The 21,447-nt window shown below is 41.4% G+C and overlaps 1 protein-coding gene across 1 annotated transcript in view; it reads left to right on the top strand.

Moving 5' to 3' along the window:
* The window catches only part of LOC144828000 (fibrocystin-L-like), a 1,506,874-nt gene that overhangs the window by 761,999 nt on the left and 723,428 nt on the right, over nucleotides 1–21,447 (top strand). The window contains exons 36-38 of the mRNA XM_078686147.1: nucleotides 4,641–4,745; nucleotides 11,766–11,948; nucleotides 18,809–18,979. Of these exons, the coding sequence (XP_078542273.1) occupies nucleotides 4,641–4,745; nucleotides 11,766–11,948; nucleotides 18,809–18,979 (459 nt within the window). The remainder of the gene's footprint in view (nucleotides 1–4,640; nucleotides 4,746–11,765; nucleotides 11,949–18,808; nucleotides 18,980–21,447) is intronic.

Genomic DNA, 21,447 nt, shown 5'->3' with positions numbered 1-21,447 from the left:
CCCTTGACTTTCACCTACCCAGCCGGACATTGGGCATAGTTCCTCCTCGTCTCCCCGCTATTACTCCTTCCTCCAGACCCTCCTATAAAGTATTGAATCATTGTTTATGTGCACTGTACCTTACTATATGCTCTTGTATCTGATGTAACTTGTAATGCAACGATCCTAAATGTGAAGAGCTCTGATACCCTCTTGGGTCAAGTTCGCGCTATATAAAACTTTATAAATAAATAAATAAAAAAACTATGCAATCAAGAAGGCAAAAAGGACATATTTTGCGCAGCGAATAAATGAGAACAGCAATTTGGTAAAAGAGCTATATAAAATAATACGAGAGGTATGCAAACTGGCCTGCCTGTCTCAAACCCTGTACCCAACAGCAGAATACTGTGAAATGATCAGAACATTTTTCACGGACGAATTAAGTACAATCTACTCATCATTTAGTACTAATACCACAGCTGACCTTAATAATTGGGAAAGTGCGGACCCTCATCCAGGCGCCACGGTACAGCTTGGCAGTTTCGCCCCTTTACAGAAGAGGAAGTCGCTAAGGCAATGGGGGAAGTTCAATCAGGATCACCTCTTGACCACTGTCCACATTTCATCTCTGCGCAGATCATACGCACCCTGAGCCCATACATTACACAGCTATTGAACCAATCTCTGGAGACAGCAGTGTTCCCGGAGAGGTGGAAACAGGCCATAGTGACTTCCCTGCTGAAGAAGGTTGGTTCAGAGGTAACGAACCCAGTTAACTACAGGCCGATCTCTCAACTCCCCTATCTTTCCAAAGTCCTGGAGAAATTGGTCAATAGACAGTTGTCTAACTATCTATAAACAAATGAACTGTTGGACCCCTCCCAAATGGGCTTCAGGGCCACCAACAGCACAGAGGCAACTCTCCTGGCCGTCCTAGATAATGTAAGAGCATTGTTGAAACAGAGAAAGGTAGTTGGACCTGTCGCAGCGTTAGACATGGTCTCCCACCAACTCCTACTGGAAAGAATGATGAAAAAGGGATACATGCAAAAGCCATTCAATGGCTCAGTTAGTTCCTGAGCAACAGAACCCAAACCGTGCAATTAGGTGCCTTTTCATCAAGTCAAAAAAACCCTAAGCTTTGGTGTTCCGCAGGGCTTATCCCTTAGCCCCACTCTATTCAATGCCTATGTTTCATCCTTCCCAAAAATTGGCATGAAGTGGAGTTTCGACATTTGCTCATATGCGGATGACACGCAACTGACAATAGCCCGTGGAGATAGGCATGAGGGCGCCAGGGCCAAACTCAACAATTGCCTCACTGAAATGGCAACCTGGTTGTCGGACCACTCCTTAAAGCTCAACGCCGAGAAATCCAAAATCCTGCTCCCCGTCAGAGCCAATCATATCTAGGTTGTGTCTTGAAGGCCCCACTCACTGGGAGACGCCCTAGCACCCAAGCAGTGTGCAAACAATGTGGGGGTTCTCGTTGATAACACCCTATCCATGAGGGATTACGTGTGTATACTATGTGGAAAAAGCTTCGCCACATTGAAACTTTTAAAAAGGCTGTTTCCCTGGATCCCACTGGAAAGCACGAGGACAGTCACACAGGCTCTAATTGTCAGCAGGCTGGATTATGGAAATGCACTTTTCGTTGGCATACCAGACTATCTCTTCAAAGGACTACAGTTAGTACAAAACACAGCGACCAAACTGGTGTGCAACAAGAGCAGATACAGCTCAGCAACCGAATGCCTGAGGCAACTGCACTGGTTTCCCTGCGTCAAACTGCACGATTTAATCTCTTAGGACATGCACACAGAGCACTCCATCATATTGGTCCCAGTATTCTTCAGAATTTTTTTTAATTCTGCACCCCTTCCAGATACCTAAGATCTCACCAGCAGGCGCTAGTTGAGGCTAAAAGGCTCAGAAAGGCCAGGGCAGGTGGACACACCTTTTCATACCTCGCAACTCTCCATTGGAACAAGCTTCCACTGGAACTATGGTTAATCAAAGACTACACTGCGTTGAAGAAGAAACTTAAAACCCACTTATTCCCCAAAGAATAATGCCATCTACCTTAACCCCTTCGATGCTGATGACGGAACGGTTCCGTCATGAGCGACGGTTGAGCTGTGCTCATGACGGAACCGTTCCGTCATGAGCCCGTTGGCTCATTAGAACGCTCAGCACAGCGCGAAAATTCGCGCCGCGCTGATGGGGTTAACAGCACCAGCCCTTAACACCATGTACCTGCTACTTCAGCGCTGTGATATCCCTTACAGGATGAATGTTGCGCTTTACAAATAAATAAATAAATAGGCAAGCTAATAAATGCAGGTCTAATTGTAATGTAATAGCCAATCTTAAAACAACTACAACAAATTTGACAATTATATAAATGCTGTACTAATTTATTAAGTGGAAGTGGACAATGCTTGCAGATTTATTTTATTTATTAGAAGCTATTGATCTTAACATAGTAGGAATTATAGGGAGATTGCTTAAACCCTAACTGGGGTCCTCCTCCATCTATTTAATGTTGCTACACAGGTCTTGCTGTACAATTATAATAGAAATAAGGGCACCGGATGGGGGAGTGGAGTGGTGTGAGACCTTTTGATGTTAGACCTAGAACTCTCCCTACTTCAACTTTTGTATTTATGTTTTTGTTTAATTGAGTCCTTACAGCAAAGTGCCATTCCATCATAAAAAATAAGGTACAAACCAAAGGAGACAAATAAATTTTAAATAACTAAGAGCAGCCATTGAGTGCCACTATATTTCAAACGGAAACAAAATTATCAGTATCGCTTTAATTGTAGGTCATTGTTTGAAATTATTACTTAATAATTATTGGAAATTATATTAGTTATTATTTTATTAAGATGTTTAAATATTTAGTACTTACGTTAGAAATAGATTTTTTCAGCATTGTGATTCTCTCAGCATTGCAGGTTTGGTTGGAAAGTGTTGCATTTAACATACTTATTGAATAATGTTACAATATTAAATATAATACATTATATTTTGTTAATAATGAATTTAATCATTTATTAAAAGTTGAAACATGTGTGGTTTCATTATTTTACAATCCATCAATATTTAAAAATTGAAAATAAACCCGTTCTGTATGTTTTGTGGAACTGTTGTTATGAATGTTTGCTAAATTATTAGGTTACATTGATTTTTTTTGCATTTTATTTTCGATTTTCTTAATTTTGTTAAATTAAAGAAATTAAATTTGCTATTTAAATGTATCGATTTTAATATGCAGTTAATATGACCCATTAAACTAATGATTCTGTCCCAAATTCTAATTTGGACTCGAGTTACAATAAATATGTGTTCATTCTCCAATGTTTGTGCAACTGGAATTAGAAAAGCAAATCTGATTTTCACAAGTAAATGATTAATGCACCTCCCACAAAGTTTGTGAGGCTGTAGTTCACATAATACATTTGAAGCCCGAAATATATAAACTTTACTCGCTGTTTATTGATTTGAAGGCATACTATCAAATGTCACCCCACATGAAATTGTGATTCAGGTTATAACTTTTATGCCTGATTGATAATATGTCACAAAATAAGGCTCAGCTTCAGTGATATATAAATAGATTTGGCAGTGGCAGCGAGGGGCTCCGAAAAAAGAAATGTCAGAGGAAATAAGCTCCAGTTCCTTCCACCTTGTGACAGCTTTGTGTTGATGCATTGAGGTATCTTTTTAAAAATATAAGCAAGTAGTTGACAAATTTCTCAAAACGTCAAGGTAGATGCCTGTACTGGCAAGAGGAAGGATTTGGTCGATGACACTAGGAACATCATCATTACTAATGATCCCAAGGTACAAGGACGTGAAACATAGGGATGGGTGTGGTACCAAGATTTCAGTGAAATGGTTTCATATCCCTCAATGGTCCAGAAAAGGAGACTATATTCTCATTTGCTGTTAAAAGGCCAACCTACCAGAGATCCTCAAGAGACGTAAGCAGCTGAATGAAATGATATCTGACTGCTAAATTGTAACTGCTCCTTTCTGGATTATTCCTTTGTCCAATTCTGTAACAACAAGAAGCAAACATTGAGTTATTTATCAGTACCTTAAATAGAACCTTTTGAAGTAAACTTTCAAAAGATATTTAAAATGTATTATAACTTGTAAATGTATCCAACGCATTTTTGCGTTTTCTATAAACCTTTTGTCAGGGAATGATCTGCCATGCTTATAATGTCAGTATTACTTTCTATGCCAAGTGAAATCAATCTCCAATAGATCAGATTACCTCACAATAGACTCATTTTCGCCATAATAGGTTCTTCATAGATTTGTATTCCCTTGTATACTGTTTGATACGTTTCTAATGTTTATGTTGTTTTGCTTTCATTTTCATTTTGGAAAAGGCGAGCACCCAGATCACTAATACATACCTGGTAGATGAAAAAGTTCAGTTTTTGGGGATTTTTTTTACATTATCATGTTTCTCATCTAGATTGTTGTGAACCTTGGTCATTGAGTTTTTGGTTGTTCTTTAGTGGTGTTTCTTCTCTACAATTGTAGCTCTAAAGTCTCAGAATGTAGACTGTTTTTCCCTGAAGAAGTCAAATACATTTTCTTTGCACTATTTCTTCTAATCACTTTATGCATTGCAGATTCTACACCATGCCAGGTTATTTCCTCTGCACCAGAGAGCTTGGAATGTATTGTTCAGTCAAGGAGAGAAACACACTTAGTCACCAACAACGGCAGAGATTTGTGTAAGTACTGTTTTCTAGTTTAGTTTTCTAGAACGAGAAACAGGAGGCCTCATTAATCAAGTACTATTTTTTGGAATTAAAAACATAACATTTCATAAGTAGGTTAATACATGTCAGTGCCTCACTACGTGGGTTGAGAATTTTGATTTAGAATGACTTATTCTGGATAGATCATTGGCCCCTATATAGCATTCCTTGATCATTTCTTATCCATCAGTCAGATCCTGATTGTGAGAATAAAATCTAACCGTCACAATATTTAATTAACTATTTAATTAAAACAAAATCTCTAATAGAATGCCTCTTTTTGCAGGGTTACTCCAATGTTGTTTTGATTACTGATATTGTTGTTCTTTATGCATTGCACAATGGGGCACTAGTCCAGTCCCCAGTGCATGTGATCTGTCCACTAAAACCGGATTACATTGGCTAATGTCCCACTTGCACATTTAGGTTCCCTGAAAGGCCCTACTATTTGATGCAGGAAATACCCTATTCCATAGAAGTTGAATGCCATCTATGGACTGCAGCACATTTTGTGCCATCCACTAGGCTGGCAAGGAAAATATGGTTTCAGGCCTATGTGTATAGCCTGACTGCTGCACCTTTTAAACCTGAAGATATAAATAGCGCATTCCGCCAGCAGGAAACCCAAAAGAATAAATACCTCATACCCACAAGGAAGCCCGCATGGTAGTGTGACAGTGATGAAATGTAGTAAATGCTAAATATTACGGTTGGCATGTTCCTATATTGACTAGCCCTTAAAAGATACTTTGTCTGTTTAAGGATGGGCTTGTTCTATAAGAAAAATTTAAAGTACAGTTAAAATACTGTTCTTTGGCTATTTACATTGGAACACGTTACAAAGTTTATTCAACTACTCTTTTCAATATTTATTAAAAGTCCAAATAAATGGTGCAGTTGGAATTTTGAAAATGTACAAGAAAATGGATCTTTTAGAAAGTTATACATTCCCTGCCTGAAGCTCCATCATGCATTACCCAGCCTGCCGAAGAGGCCTTGGGCTGCGGCCATGCTCAGGCTTAACCCATTCAGGTTCTGATAGACTTTAATGGGGGCCATATTGCAGCAAGGAAACATTATACCTTTATGAACATCTCTGAAAAGATTCTGAATAAGGTGCACTTTAAGAAGCACCATATGCCCACATTATGGTCAGTGTTAACAATTCAAAGTCTTCCAAATATAAAGAAAAATTGCCATAGCTGATATATATGACTTTTATTTATTGGCATTAACTAATGCAGCCATGCACATATGGGCGGAGAATAATTGTGCTTTGACTCGTTGAGGTCTGCCTATTTCTTTGATTATTCCCTAAATTTGCAGTAGAGCAAAGACAGTTCTAAAAATACAAAATATGGCACAGATATATGAAGCTCAGAATGAGGAAGACTGCCAGTGCATCAGCGCTGTCAGAGAACATTTTCCTCCTATACCCAGTGAAAAGGGAACATTTTCTAAAGTGTGAGCATGGAAGAATCTGCACTTTGTTCACTCCCATTGTGCAGTGAAGTCCAGCTAAAAAATAAATTATGCAGATTACAAAAAAGGGCAGATTGCATGGCTGGACTTTTGAACCTCCCTGGGCTGCATGTTTATCCTGAATGGGTGCCATGCAGTCAATAATAATGGTTTGACTGCCCATTCACATTCCTTTTTGTTCAGGGGAGAAAACCAAAGCTGCTGAAACAGGATCTGTTTGCGTTCTAGTGCAATTGCATTTGTACAGCACTGTATACCTCAGACGAGGCGCTGAAATATGGTTGGTGCACAGGTCACATACTACTTTGTACTTTTGGACCATAAGTGAGTTCTCAGTGGTATAAATATGTAGTGATTCTCTGTTCCAGTCGGATAGAAACATTTGACAGCTGACACCACCTTCCCCAGTGATGTGGGTAACACTACGGTAATCTCATTGTGAAATGCTGCTGGACAGCCAAATGATGCTGTCCAAGGCCAGCATAAGTGTTAGTGGCACCCTGTGTGACAATCTTTGTTAGCACCCCCTTCCCAAAACAACCATTTTCTCATCTGATTCTCTCACTATAACCCTCAATGGTGCCCCTCATCTCTCCATAACCCCTTACTCATATTTATTTTATTTTAACTTTTATACAAGTACTTATCCGTACACACACATATTATATAGGGACAATGAATCGCAAGATTACATCAATGTATAGAAAAGGTTACATAAGGAATTATGGGCTACTACATAGGTTAGGTGTAGCATGTCATCGATACAGATAAGCGTTTTAGGTTGAGTGTGATTGGTCTAGCAAAACACAAACTCAGTATTTAAAACACAGTGGTTGATGTTGCCTATACCAACAAGAGTTTATTATTACTACACAAAGTAACCATGTTTAGCAATCTGAGCAAAAGGAAATATTGAGAAAAAAATCAATACGTTTCTAAACCTGTGCAAAATTAGCAAAATACAATTCAGAATTAAGACCATTGGTCAGGCTAACTTTAACTAAGCAATTAATGTGCACTTTGATCTTATGATTATACATGCACACATGTAACTTTTAATAAACTCCAAAACATGAGCAATAGAATACATGTTTACTTAAACAAATATGACGAAGTGTAGGTGTAAAACATGAAGAAACATGAAGAAACATGAAGAAAAAGGCATGTTACATGTTTAAATTGTGAGTTTATCAAGATGATAATCAAATTTTTGGAAAAAAGGAACAAATGTTAAAAAAGGGGAAAATCACCCAAAGTATTTTAATAGAGGGTGGTTTTCCACTGTTATTAAAAAAATATTCATACTACAAATAGATCAGGTTACTGGATCTAGCAGTATAGTTTTATGAGTTAGTAAAACCCGTTTCTAACAGCTCTGGGCAGAAAATAGCGGGATCCCCGATGAAGTAACTGGTTCTTCTTATTCAGAAATTGGAGGAACAGTTTTCTTAAACAATTATCAGAAAACGACCACATCAAAAGATACTACACAAATTGTGTGAGTAGTAATTTCTGTTTGTTTGTCCTGACGAAAGCTCCACAGACCCCTCGGGCCTAAGGAGCTGAAACATGTCGACAATCTTACCACTATACTGCTAGATCCAGTAACCTGATCTATTTGTAGTGTGAATATTTTTTTAATAACATCTAAAGCTCTTGGCTAACACCAGACATTAACACTTACCACCTATAGGTATTAATTCCAAGGCGGAGAAGGGCAATGCAAACAAATGATGTGACGCTTTGATTGAAACCCTGAACTCAAATTGGTCTTTTAGTGCACGCTTGATGGATATTATTTTTTTATTTTTAACAAAATATGAAATGTTAGCAAATGAAATGCATCTCTTATATATAAAACTGTTAACACATTTTAAACAAGCTTTGGAAATGGCAAAAGTCTCCATCCAAGTGCTGAGACCTATTGGCTTTGCCAGTGCATTTCACCATTGGTGCATCACAGTTTTCTGGTGCATCACAACACATATGCACACGTGTGTATGTGATACATATGTACACATGGCGGCCATCTTGTATACCATTCCAAGATGGGCTCTTTGTGTGGCATAATGTATTTATTTTGTATTCTTTACCATTCCAACCTGGATGATGGCCACATTATATCATAATATCTCTGTTGACTAATTTACTTTGCTCCTCCTGGTAGAATGCTTTCCTGCATATAATTACCACCTCCTTATTTTGCCTTATATTTGTTTCTTGTCTAATAAAGCGCCTGAAGGGGTATCTCCGCGCTATGGGAGAGCTACAGTAAGGAAAAGAACAGGATTTCAGAAAAGCTCAGTTTTGAGGCACTTACAGAAGAGTAGGTAGTCGGGCATGTCTGGAGGTGGCTGGGCAGTTAATTCCAAAATGAGGGTGCTAGGTAGTAGAACGAGTTCCCACCTATGCAGAATTTCTTAACACAGGGCAGTAGTGATTTAGAGCTTGACCTTCATAGCAAAATCAGTGACATTTCTTCGGATACTTAAACTAAAACATTCCCAAAGTATAATGGATGCATGGCCAAAGACATTTTCAAATTACTGGGTATAATGATGAGGCTACGCTATGAAACTACGGATAGTGATAAAATGGCAATAGTTTTATAGCTGTTAATGTTGTCATGAGGTTTTTAGCGAAAACACTGGACCATCTGGAATTTGAATTTGAAATTATATGAACAAGATTACTTCTTTTGTGTGTAGAAAGAGTTGAATCACAGGGGAAACTCAATGGTAGAAAATATCATAGACAATTTAGAAACTGTGGTCATGTACAAACAGAACCAATAGCATGCGCATTGACACTATTTTGAAATTGCCACCACATCTTTTCTGGAAGATAGAGCTAGCCACTATGTTTGTCAAAGCTCAGATTCAACACTTTTTCTCCAGTCATTTTTCACCATGTGTAAGTGATCTGACTTTCTGACATAGTTAAAACACTTAGGCCCTCATCATAAACAGACAGTATTCATGTAAATTCCAACTTCTAGGGGACTATTAAAACAAACAGCGGACAGTTAGATCCATCGTACAATTTTAAATTAAAACTGTATGTAAGTCATCCTTTTCGCCCTGATCACCCCCATGAAAGCCAGACTGAGAACCAGTACTCTGTATAAAAGGCATATGGTAATTAGGTTTAATTACAATTAATATGACAACCTACCTGTAAATTCCTAATATATTATAGGGTATGTAGGTTTAGAGGCCCATCAAACTTAATGCACTTAAGTGTGCACTGCTGTGTCGCCTGCTGTCATTTTAAAGGCAGCCATGCTTTGCAAGCTACTTTGAAGTAAATGATATGCAAATTTAGCTTTGGAATTAACAGTATTGCAATAGCTCTGTCTTTTGTAGAGTTCCTTGTGTGTCCAACAGTTTTCAGGCAACAAAAGAAATTTCAAGATAACTCTAGTGATTAATGTTCCTCCTAGAAAGAGATTGAGTTTTGTGTAGTGACATTTTTGACTCACCATAAAGTAGTGCAGAGTGGTAATATGCGTGCTGTAAAGAACGTGTACCTTGCAGATCACAGAACTGTGGGGCATATTATCATGGGGGTTTATCTCCGCTTTTTTGGCTTTAAAAGCCAAGAAAGCGGAGATAAAATTATCTCCCTATTACCTAGCTGTCGCTAACACCAGTTAGCGACAGCTAGTAGGAGATAGCGACCATCTTGGGCCCCGCTTTGTATGTCAGTGAAATTTATCACTAATGACATGCAAAGTGGGCGTGCCAAGATGTTAGCGACTGGAAACAGTCGCTAACATCGCTATCTCCTATTACCAACTTTTGGAGATATTCGTGTTAAGCGCGAATATCTCCAAAAGCTAACACCTGCCCCTGAGCAGTTCTTAGCCATGTTATCCAATGGTAGGTGGATAACATGGCTAGGAGCATTAGCTCAGTAATGCATGAATATCGCTGACTTTTCTGCGATATTCATGCATTTCGGCCGATTTTTATCACTTAGGAGATAAACCTTGATAATAGCAAGGTTCCTAAGTGATAAAAATCGCCGCAGCTCAGCGATAAAAATATTGCCGCTAAGCCAACATAGCGATAATTATCGCTAGTTGTTGGTAATATGCCCCTGTATTTTTTGTGGATAGCTCAGTGATTTTCTGCTTTTCTCACAGAGATCTTTTTGCTACTTGCAGTTCATAAGTTACAATCATAATATAGTACAGTGCCCTATGAAATGTAATCAAAAAGCTGCATGTAAACTGCATGATGTAGGTTAGATTATTATGTTTTTCCCCAGTTTTTTATTATCCAAATGTTGCTAAAATAGGTTTGTTTGGGTAGATATACATTCTTATTAGGCAACCACAACCACTGTGGTATGTTTTAAATCCTAAGTTTGTAGACTGAACACTTAAAGCAGAATGCCTACTGGTAAATATGACGTGATTCCTACACAGGTTTACTCAGATTACTCAGATGAGTGTTGTTTAGGACATTTAGGTGTTTTCATGGACTTCGTTGCTTGGTTTGGCTCGCAAGTGGAGAGGTGTGGCTCACTGGTTAGAGGCGGCAGACCCGGAAGCAGAGAACGGCCCGGGACCAGGGTTCAATTCCTGACGCGGCAGGGACGTGGACCAGGGTCAGCGGACTCGACAATTGTCAGCGGACTCGACAATTCTCGCCTCGGTGCCTACTCTAACCAGAGATCACACTCGGCAACTCTGGGCATTAAGCTTGCCTCATCTCTACAACGGCCCCCACAGACGCCGGGGATGCCTGGTTTCACCTTGGAGATACCCAGAAGAGACCATCTCACAGGGAAAGCCAGGACGGGTTCCCCAGCGGTCTTCAGCGCCGGGACGCTCACGGGCAGCTGTGCACTTTACAAGTCCAACACATTTACATTTACAAGAAATTGTCACAACATTTTGCACATTTGGTCATTGAATGTGACTCAAGTCATGGACACCAATAAAATGTCATATATAAGCTCTCAGAAAACTTGCCAGCTGTAAATAAAACTATCTCAAACCTCCACACAAAAATAATGATTTCAACAATTCAAGGGTGAGAGGGGCGGACTGTATAACCAACTTATATTGCCTCCTGGTGTTCCAGATAGCAAACAGGCTGATAGAACTGTGGAGCCCAGTAAAACCATATCTAATTCCACGCCAAATGAATTTACTACCCTTTGAGAATGTTTCCGCTGTAACCCTTTATGATTGGGGAACGGCATGATCAAGAATTCAATGAAGAGATGATCATGAGCTCCTCTCTGTTAACATTTCAGTATAGAGTGCAGGCTGGGTTTTAATGAATGGGTTTCATCCGAAGTGCTGGCATGTCGTTTACACCTAATCAATGTATTCAGTTCTCAGGTACCTAATCTTTTATTGCGAAATGGTTCTTTGAACAGTATTTCAAAAATATATCTTGCTTTCCAGTAGATTAAATGTGGCTGCAGCCTTTGTAGGTTTCAGAAAACATAATTTTAAAGAGGATAAGACTGAGTTTCTTTTTTGTGTGTGCACAGTTTACGGACTCGGTTACGCCTGGTCTCCAGCGTACCTGGACATCGCTGTGGGAGACACAGTCACATGGCAGTGGGTACCCCAGCCATCCGTTGTGGGTTACCGGGTGTTCTCAGTGTCCGGCCCCGGAAGCACTGTATACAATGGGGAAGGATTTCAAAGTTCAGGTGCCAGAATAGAATCAGGTAAGTGGTGACTTTTTATGAAAAATGAAATACCATTTAAGCGAAATGCAGAGTGAAAAGAGAAAATGTGACTCTTTTTTATGCAGACTGTCAAATTAAATCTCAAGTTTATAGGCAAATCTGAAATGTAAAAAAACATTCTCAGTATTATCGAGATTAATATAATATCAAGGCAAAATATTCATCCACTATTGCTGGGGGATGGAGGAGGTGGAGGAGCTGGACCCAGCTGATGTAACTCCAAGGGCCCAGGACCTGAACCGCATTCCCTCCATCAGAGGCAATCAGGGCTCAGGCAAGTCCAAGCAGCAGGTCAGCTGGGCAGGTGCAGGGAGGCCTTTGTGCTTTTATGTCCCTGTACCTCTAACAGGTCATCGGTCAGCTTACCCTTAGAGTCCCTTCACCCTGGGATGAAAGGTGCAGGTCCTTATTAGTAAGAGGGAAGGCCTCAAATAGCAGGGCATTCTTTTTCTGTAGTATCCACAGTTCCAAGAGTGCACTTAAGAGTGAGTCTGAGGGTCCCATTGTTATACCTGGTGCCCACTTTGCAGGAAGGGAGCATCTGGAGTTTCCCCCTACAGAGGTGAGTGGAAATTCTTGCATCCCCGCTGTGGTGCCAGTGTGTCTGTAGGCACAATAGGCTAGTGAAAAGTCCTTTGCACACGAGTTGAGCCAGTGCATTTGAAGTGTAAATGTGGTGGGTGACAGCTCCAACCACTTATCCAGTCAGAGATAGCCCACCCTGCCAACAAACCAGACCCTCTTTTTTCATACTGCCTGGGGTGAATGAATACTCAAAAGCCAACTGCCTTCTATAACTAGCAATGTGACCCAGGAAACAGGTTGCACAAAGTGGTTAGAAAATGTCAGCTTTCTTAAAGTTTTCAGAACTGTGACTTAAAATCTGACTTTACCATTAAAGAGGTTTTAAATCACAATTCCTCAAAAACCAAGCATGCCGTTACTACCTACACCCAATCAAATTATTAAATGTAAAAAGGTAACGCAATGTTATCCTATGGGAGAGGTAGGTCATGCAATATTAAAAAATACATTTGGGATTTTTTCAATACCAGGACATGTTAAACTTAACAGCACATTTCCAACCTTGTAAATAGAACACATCCTGCCCTCTGGGCTGCTTAGGGCCTATTGTAGGGGTGACTAATGAGTATTAAAAACAAAGGTTTAGTCCTGGTAAATGGATTATTTGGCTAGGTTGATATGGCAGTTTCAAACTGCACACAGAAGTTGCATTGGCAAGCCAGAGACAGGTTTAAAGTGCTGAAAAATTTCAACTTTCTAAATAGGGAGGTCTGGGTGGAACCTCCTCTGCTGGTGCACACATCTCATAGTGGTTTAAAGTATTGAGTGAGTTTTCTTTTTCACTTTTTGAGTGCATTAGGATGTTTGTATTCAAACTTTTTAAGAGTGGCATTTTCAAAATTGTAACAAAAAATCCAATTTTGTCATGGAAGAGGAGTTATGATAAAAATGTCTTAGATACCTACCAGGACATTCCTATCTACTCCCATTTGACAGTTACCACATATTAAATGTAATAAGGGTACCACATGTTATGCTATGAGAGAGGTAGGCTAACTGTAGTGAAGAATGAGTTTAGATGTTTTTCACTTCCAGGACATGTAAAACTTAAAAGTACATGCCCAACTTTTTAAATACACTGCAGCATTGACGGCCGACATGGTTCGTGGGTGGCAGGGTTGGTGCCAGCGTGCAGGGTGCGCATCCGGGGGGAACGGTGCGCAAAATAAAAAACTAAAATAAACACTTACCATGCCGCACCAGGTCCCGCATCTCTGCTCCTGCTCTCTTCATTGGACTGAGGCACAAGAAGCACACCCAAGCTCCCCTGACTAATCACAATACTACAATGCAGCATTGTGATTGGTCTGACCATCCTGGTTCGATGCTCAGCCAAGGAATGGGGGCCTGGGCATGTTCTCCACACAGGCTGTAATGCATCCTGTATAGAAAACAGAGAAAGTGCGCATGACTGATGTGGGTGGCCCGAGAGGGCCGGCCAAACAGTAATGTGCACTTAAGAGTGCCTTGCCCTGATAGGAGAGCAGTTCTGTTGCCCGCCCGTAAAGCAGCAGGAAACATAAAGTGATAATAACTCAAAGTTATTATCATTTTATGTTTCCTTTACCTTGCAGTGCACTGCTTAAAACCAGTGGGCAATGCTCCTCACCATAGAAGAGCTGCCCCTAAGGGCTGGGAAGAAAGGGATTTTGTGCTCTTCAAAGACCCTTCTTTGATGTCACCCCTACTTCAAAGGCACACCTGGGTATTCTGGTAAGGTTTATATGTCCATTGTGGACATTTGCTAAGTTTGCATGAGCTTTGCTGCCATGAGGCTGCTTTTGCACACGACACTGCAAGCATATATTTTGCAAGACTCTGTTTGTTCCCCTTTCACATGGGAACTGTCTACTTTGCACATTCTGTGCTGTGCTCTGAGGTTTAGTCTGCACAGAATGTTCAAGGTTAAACAACAATGCCCCTTGTTATTCTGTTCTGGTCAGCCTCACACCTAGACATAACATGCTACACACCGCTGCACTCCTGGAAATTGTATACTTTAATATTGCAAGCGCAACATGTTTAGACACACTTAGAAAGACAACTTTCCGGAGAGAAGAGCTATGCTTGTCCTGCGATGTGAACATTGCATCTAGGCCTTGACGTATGGGGGTCTGCTGACAAAGCCCAGAGGTCTTCCTTTTTTAGAATAAACTATCTCTTGTCACAGGTAAGGTGGTTAGGTCGCCTAGTCCCTTAGAACCCCCAACAGAAGAACTGCTATGCTTCTTCAAGGACTGTCACTCTGCTGGAGTGCTGCTCTAAAGGAACTGTTTTTCTGCTGTGCTGTCCAACCGCCTGCTGCTCTCTGAACCTGCTGAGGGAGAGCTGGACTCTCTTTGTAACCAAAGTGATCCTCAAGGGCTTGTTTTCTTGCCTCCTTTTGCTTGACACTCAGGGAAACCAAAGTCTCTACCCCTTCTCCTGTGCCTGGCTCATTGGAAGTGGGCCCAGATACTTGCTCCAGAGAATTTGATGCATCTCGAGCCTTCATTTAGCAGAACTGGTGCATCAACTCTATTGCAGGAGTAGAATTGGCGCATCGCTCTCAGAAACGATGCATCGCCTTGAGAGCCCGTTGCATCTAAACTGTACATCACCACCGCAGAATTGTTGAGAGATTGATGCTTACCCTCGACAGCATGGAGATCGCACATCAGAACTAATCGACATATCGCCACCACTGCGGGATTGACATCAACGCATCACTCGACTGTGTCCTGCATCTTTAGCCTATGAGTAGGCCTCACAGTAGTGAAAAACAAACGTAGGTGTTTTTTTAAACTACTAGGACATATACAACTTGGAAAGTACATGTCCAAAAGAGCATCGGAATGTAGGGACTGAGTCCATCTACATCATACAAAACTGTTAGCCCAATACCTGGCCAGTTCACATTGCCTCACACATACCCCTAACTTTCCCTGGGATGACAATTGATTTTGACAACCTCAAACATGACACACTGATCCCGAAAGGAATTATGGGAACAGATTCTTACCCTTTCGTTGTTTTTACTCATGCATGCCATTGGTAAGCACATAAAGATACAAAGGAAGTTTTCAATATATTCATTGAAACAATTGTTATCTCGCTTAGAATGAATAAGCTGAGATTATCAGGCAGATTCCAAAATTTAATTGATCACGTACTCCAAGTTATCCCAAAAAACTTCTGAGCTTGTGCAGGTTGTGGCGTGCACCAGGGTATCACTAGATACGCTACACCCAGTGGGATAGGATGACTTGTCCATAAAGAGATTCAATAAGAGTATTATTTTGAAACAAACACTATTCAAAGTTTGGAAAGATAAAAGAATATCCAACATAACATGGGAAGTTCAACTAATAAAATCATTAATTGAAATTTGATTAACGGACTCAGGGGCATATGTATCAAAGGATACATTTGCGATTCTCAAATAGAGATTTTTAGAGAATCGCTATTTGAGAATTGCAAAATGCAATGTGTGTAGGATTTGCTAAAAAAATTGCGAATCCTACATATTCCTTATTTGCGAATCGCAAATTGAGATTTGCAAATGGAATACCTTCCCATTTATTTCTATTGGCTAGGAGGCCCATAGGAATGAATGGGAAGACATTCTCAATTTGCGATTACTAAGTTGAGAATCGCAAATTGAGAATGCAATTTCAAGGTTGCAAGGGTGCGAAAAGGACACCCTGTTGCACCCCTGAAATGTGCATGTGTGCCCTAAGCGCATGTATGTGTGCCACAAGGCACCTTGAAAAAATATAAAAGTGCTCTTTTAAAGCAAATCGCATATTACCACCAACTTGAAGTTGGTGGCAATATGCGATTCCTTAAGGCAATATCGATGTGTTCTAGCATAGCATTTAGAGAATCACAAATTCTGATTCTCTAAATGCTTGCGCAAAATAAGGAATCGCAATTCCTTATTTTGCAAGTAGGTTTAAACTTACCTACATAGCACAAAGCTAAATTACGATCGCAAATGCGATTTTCAGCATTTGCAAACGCAGTTTAGCTTAACACATATGGCCCTGAGAGTAATATTTTGTGAACTGCATTTAATCCCTTCTTTTTAGGACTTTTGGGCTAGGAAATTATGGGACGCTCCCCAATCGGGATCGCTGCTTGAGATTATTAGGCAGATAAAACAAAGTAAAGTAACCAGCATTATGAACATAGTGAAATGAATGAACAGTCCAACCATGCCAATCTGATTTCTGTATTTTCCTAGCTATCACTACTACTAATGTGAGAGCATAGTGGGGTTACCTTCTGTCCGATCTCTTAATTTAGCCTGAGACCCATACCCTTATGACTTGGTCTAAAGTAGAGTTGGCATCCCTCCTTGCTGGATAGAAGATGAGCATCAGTCAGAGCTGCATGTCTAACACAGCATTTGTTCCAGGACCGTTGTGGATGGAGTGCCCCTCTGACTCGTTAGGGACATTGCATTGTTTATATAGTAGCATAACTTGGTCCGTTCCACCTTTTTCTGGATCCCTGCTTTATCCAGCTTAATTTTATCAAAGAACTCCCAGAGACCTTCATTTGTTTGAGTTCGCCCTGGTGGTATCATCCTACCAGGGTGTGGATAGGCACCGGTGATGAAGCACTGCACGATAAGTGAGTGAGGCATCTACTCCCATATCTTTGGATACCCCAGGAAGATTAATGAGCTTCAACCTGTACTCTTGTTCTCCTCTTTTCTTTTTCCTTTTCCTTCATTGCCCAGTTGCCCTTTTTGTCAGTAATTCTTGCAACAGCAGCTATGACCTCTCAGTGCGGCTTCCTCAAGCAGAAGACAGGGAGGAAGCATGCTCCTGATGCTTTGCTACACTTCACTTAACCATTAAGTAGTAGGCTTAGAGTCAAACTCTGTTTCATGATTTATGCTTTGTCATGCTCCAAGGCAAGTTAATGCCAAGGAAACAGATTATCAAAGAGTGGTCTCTTCAGCTCTTCCTCCCACCTGCTGCACATCTACATGAGCATGTGTGCAACTGCTAATGCATGCATCAGCAAAGCTGAAGCCCTCAGCCCACCTAGGAAACACTGGGCAAGAAACCAGGCCTGGCCTGTGTAGAGTCTCTGATGCCTCAATACCCAGATTCATTGGCCAAGCCAGGGAGTTCAAGGCACTTACCAGTCACTGTGCTCTGAATGCTTTTACATTTAGTATTTAAATTATCTATAGTACCCACATCGGGCATGCAGGCACCTCTATGCAATAGGACAGAATGAAAGTATTTTGTAAATAGATTCATATCTAGAAAAGGAATTCGTTTTTTCTATCATAAGCCCTGATTGCAGCTGGAATGGGACTGTGTTGTTACCGCATTCAGGAAATGCCATGATGCAAGGTGCCGGTTATATGAATCACAGGAGCCAAATGTTCCACTAAGGGAAATTGTATTTCTCAGTTCAATTGATACAGCCAGAAGCGCATCCAGGAGAAAAGCAGCTGCTAGCATTCAAAGATATACATTCCAACCCTACGTTCCACATTCCCTCCTGCATTCTCCTTCATTCCTCAAGCTTCCCAGCTAGAACCCAACACATTACTCATGGATGAGGTATTTACAGAGTAAATGCCTCCAATTCTCAGTACTCTCAAGAAAAAGGAAGCATTACATTGCGAACTGATGTGTTCCACACCAAAACCTACACGCATTGTAATATACAGGACATTTGTGCCCCAGTATATTTCATCATGTTTTACCTACAGACATTTAAATGTGGATGATCTTGTGAGGGTGTTGGCAGTGTTTGCCACATAATATATCATTTTGATCCCTGCGCAACTAGGAGTGTGCCCAAGGATTAGAATTTATCTCCCAGGCTCAGAATCAGGGTATTAGATTCCTAGGTCATGATTGCAGATGGGTTAGCTAGTTCTAACTGCTGTGCAATGAATTCAAGTAATTAAAGGTCAAAATAAAGTTGGCACTCAGATCACATACGAACAGGGCTAACCTCATAGCAAGCAGTGCAAATTACACTTGATAAATACCGAATCCCAGCATCAGGGTTTGCTGGGTGTGATAATCATCCCCATCACCTCTGAGTCACCTGCTATGCAGGGCCTTTGGAGATTAAACGGGCTAGCCTTACACGGGGCTCATTCTCCCAATGCAGAAGGCAGGTTCGTACTTAAAAGGAGTCATGGAAGGAGCGCATTAACACTAAACCAAGCCAGTTGCATGCAAAAGTTATATTCACGTCAATACCTGCTCAATTTTAAACTCACAATGATTTTTCAGGTTCGTTTTCATACCAGTTCACATCGCCAGGAGTGTACTACTACAGCAGCGGCAGTGTCAGCGATGCCAACAGCTTTTCTCTGCAAGGGAGAGTCACAGTGCTGCCGGTGCCTGAAAGAAAAGCTCAGCTGCATGTTCGTGTCGGGGGACAGGAGGCGCTGCACAATCCAGGTAATACTGATTTTAGAATGTCCCCATTATCCCATCCTCAATTTCAAACTAGATACATATTTTATATATGTGATAAAACAGAATCTTAATTATAATATTCGGTTAGGAATGAGTTGCCTTCTTCGTCGATATTTGTGTGACAGTTTCTGTTGCAAGAAAGAGAAATGCAACAATTTAGTGCCTTGCTTTTAGAATAACATTTTAGTGGCTGGTTGTTGCGAACGTTAATGTCATCCGTATAGGGGAACGGCATATCCCCGATAGTTAAGACGCAGTGCAAGTAGTACCACCAGTCATTTTCATTTCACAAGTTCGCTTGTATTGAACAATGGCGCCTGCATGTGCCTGCTTTGGTGTACTACAGGCATGCTTTCACGGAGAGCATATTTACCAAGGCTTCCTTTTAAAAATGTTTTTCAGTCTTCTTAAAGCCTCACTGTAAATAGGTTACCTTAGTTTAGTGATTTCAAAAGGCAGGTATGATATTTAAATAAACAATATACACCTAATCTAGATCTAATTATTTCAGATTGTGTGATTTAGTGATGGAGGCATGTGGATGGAGGAAAAATAGCTAAATCCGCTCATCAATACTAATGAGAGATTTGTGGTAACTGATGGAATTGAAAGGAAATATGTTGATTTTAAATCATTATGGCCCTCATTTACGTGGAATTGTCTTAGGGCAGCACCGCAAGTGTTCTTGTGGCACTGCCCAAAGCCAATGTGAAAGAGCAGGAATGCATCGTATTTATGAAATACGATGCATTCCAGTCCTTTCCCCCTGGGCTGGCGCACAATTTGCTGCTTAGCGCCAACACAGACACCGTTGCACCATGGTGCCAGGGTGTCTGCATTGCATGCAGGATTGGTTTTGTGCAGGAAGGGGCACAATCCTGAGAGACATTTTCTTCTTACTATGTGTGCTGCAGAATGCAGCACACGTGGAAAGAGAAAAAAGGAGGAGAGGGGGCTCTGGGAGGCGTAAGGTTTTTGCACTGCCCCAGGTTTACGTGATTAATACATCTGGGGCAATGTGAAAATCAATGGGTGTTCATGGAAAAACCCATTGCAATGGCGCTGGAACGCCTCCCTGGCACAGAGTAAGTAAGGCAACGCACTGACTTGCACTGCTTTGTCTTACTCCATATCTATGAGGCCATGCAAATTCACACAAAGTGGGTTTGTGTGGCCTCATAGATATTACTGAGAAGGTAAAGTGCTTATTTAATGATGGGTGTGGTTCAGCTCCTCCCCCTGATGCCCGATTGTGCCCGCCCACAAGCATTACATGCCAATTGGAAAACCGCTAGGTCAGATATGGCTGTTGCGGTAGCTGCTTATTGGATAGGCCCTTTAAAGCTCCTATGAGGCTGTTTGTTTATGTTTTGTCTCCATCTGCCCTGCCTCGCTCCCCTTGCGTTCTGGCTGATTCCATTGATTCTGTTGAGGCCTCCTACCTGCTGCAGCTGCTGCCGACACCACTTCTGCTGTCTCTGTCTGCCACCACTGTACCCGGCTCAGAGAAGGACAGGTAAGGGTGTATGGCAAGGTGGTAGGGCCGCAGGACGGTAGGTGTTGCGCTGTGCTGCTCTGTGGTTGCAGTTGTGGAGCTCTCCGCAGCAGTTGCAGAGACATGGGCATCTTGGTTGTGGGTGATTGTTGACAATTTGAGCTCCCTGCCCCTTGAGAACAGTTATCACCATTATCATTGTTGCCACACTACCATGAGCCGGCCTTCAGTGTTATGAAATAGAAACCCCATTGAATTATCATCCATCGTATTGTTGTGTGACTGTGGGTGCAGTCGGCAAGCAAAACCAGGGGGAGGAGGTAGGTGACCACTGCTGCTGTATTGCTACATTGCCCTATTAGTACCTAAGAGTACCATTGGCATCATCAGCATTGCCTTAACTTTACACCTGCCTGTACTTTACACGAGTGCCTTTCTCTGGCTGTTGCCGAATGAACACCACATAATTGACCAGAACAGGCTTAACAGGCCCTACTTGACTCATGAGGCTTTAACTGGCTAAAATGTAAATGGACAGGAATTTATATAGCGCAAAATCACCAAGCGGTTTCTAAGCGCTTGCTAGGGAACCCGTCCTGGTATTCCCCTGTGAGATAACCCCAGCAGGGTATCCGCAAGGTGAAAGCCAGGCATCCCGCCGCGAGGGGCCGTTGTGGAGATTAAGCAAGCTATTGCCCAGAGTCGCAGAGTGTGAACCCGTGAATCGAGTAGGCACCGGAGCGATAATTGTTGAGTTCATGGACATTTTAGGACTCAAGACCCCGCCGAGCCGGGAATTGAACCCTGGTCCCGGGCTGACCTCTGCTTCCAGGTCTGCCTCCTCTAACCAGTGAGCCACACTTCTCCACCTTACAACTGGGTAATGTAAGTTGAGTTGCTGCCTAATTGCCTGCCAGCCCAACTGCCCAACTGAATTAAACAGAGCATGATTTCC

The sequence above is a fragment of the Lissotriton helveticus genome, chromosome 4_1 (assembly GCF_964261635.1).
Source record: "Lissotriton helveticus chromosome 4_1, aLisHel1.1, whole genome shotgun sequence".
Taxonomy (NCBI): domain Eukaryota; kingdom Metazoa; phylum Chordata; class Amphibia; order Caudata; family Salamandridae; genus Lissotriton; species Lissotriton helveticus.
Note: the sequence above shows the minus strand (reverse complement) of the source record. Positions and strands in the feature narration are given on the sequence as shown.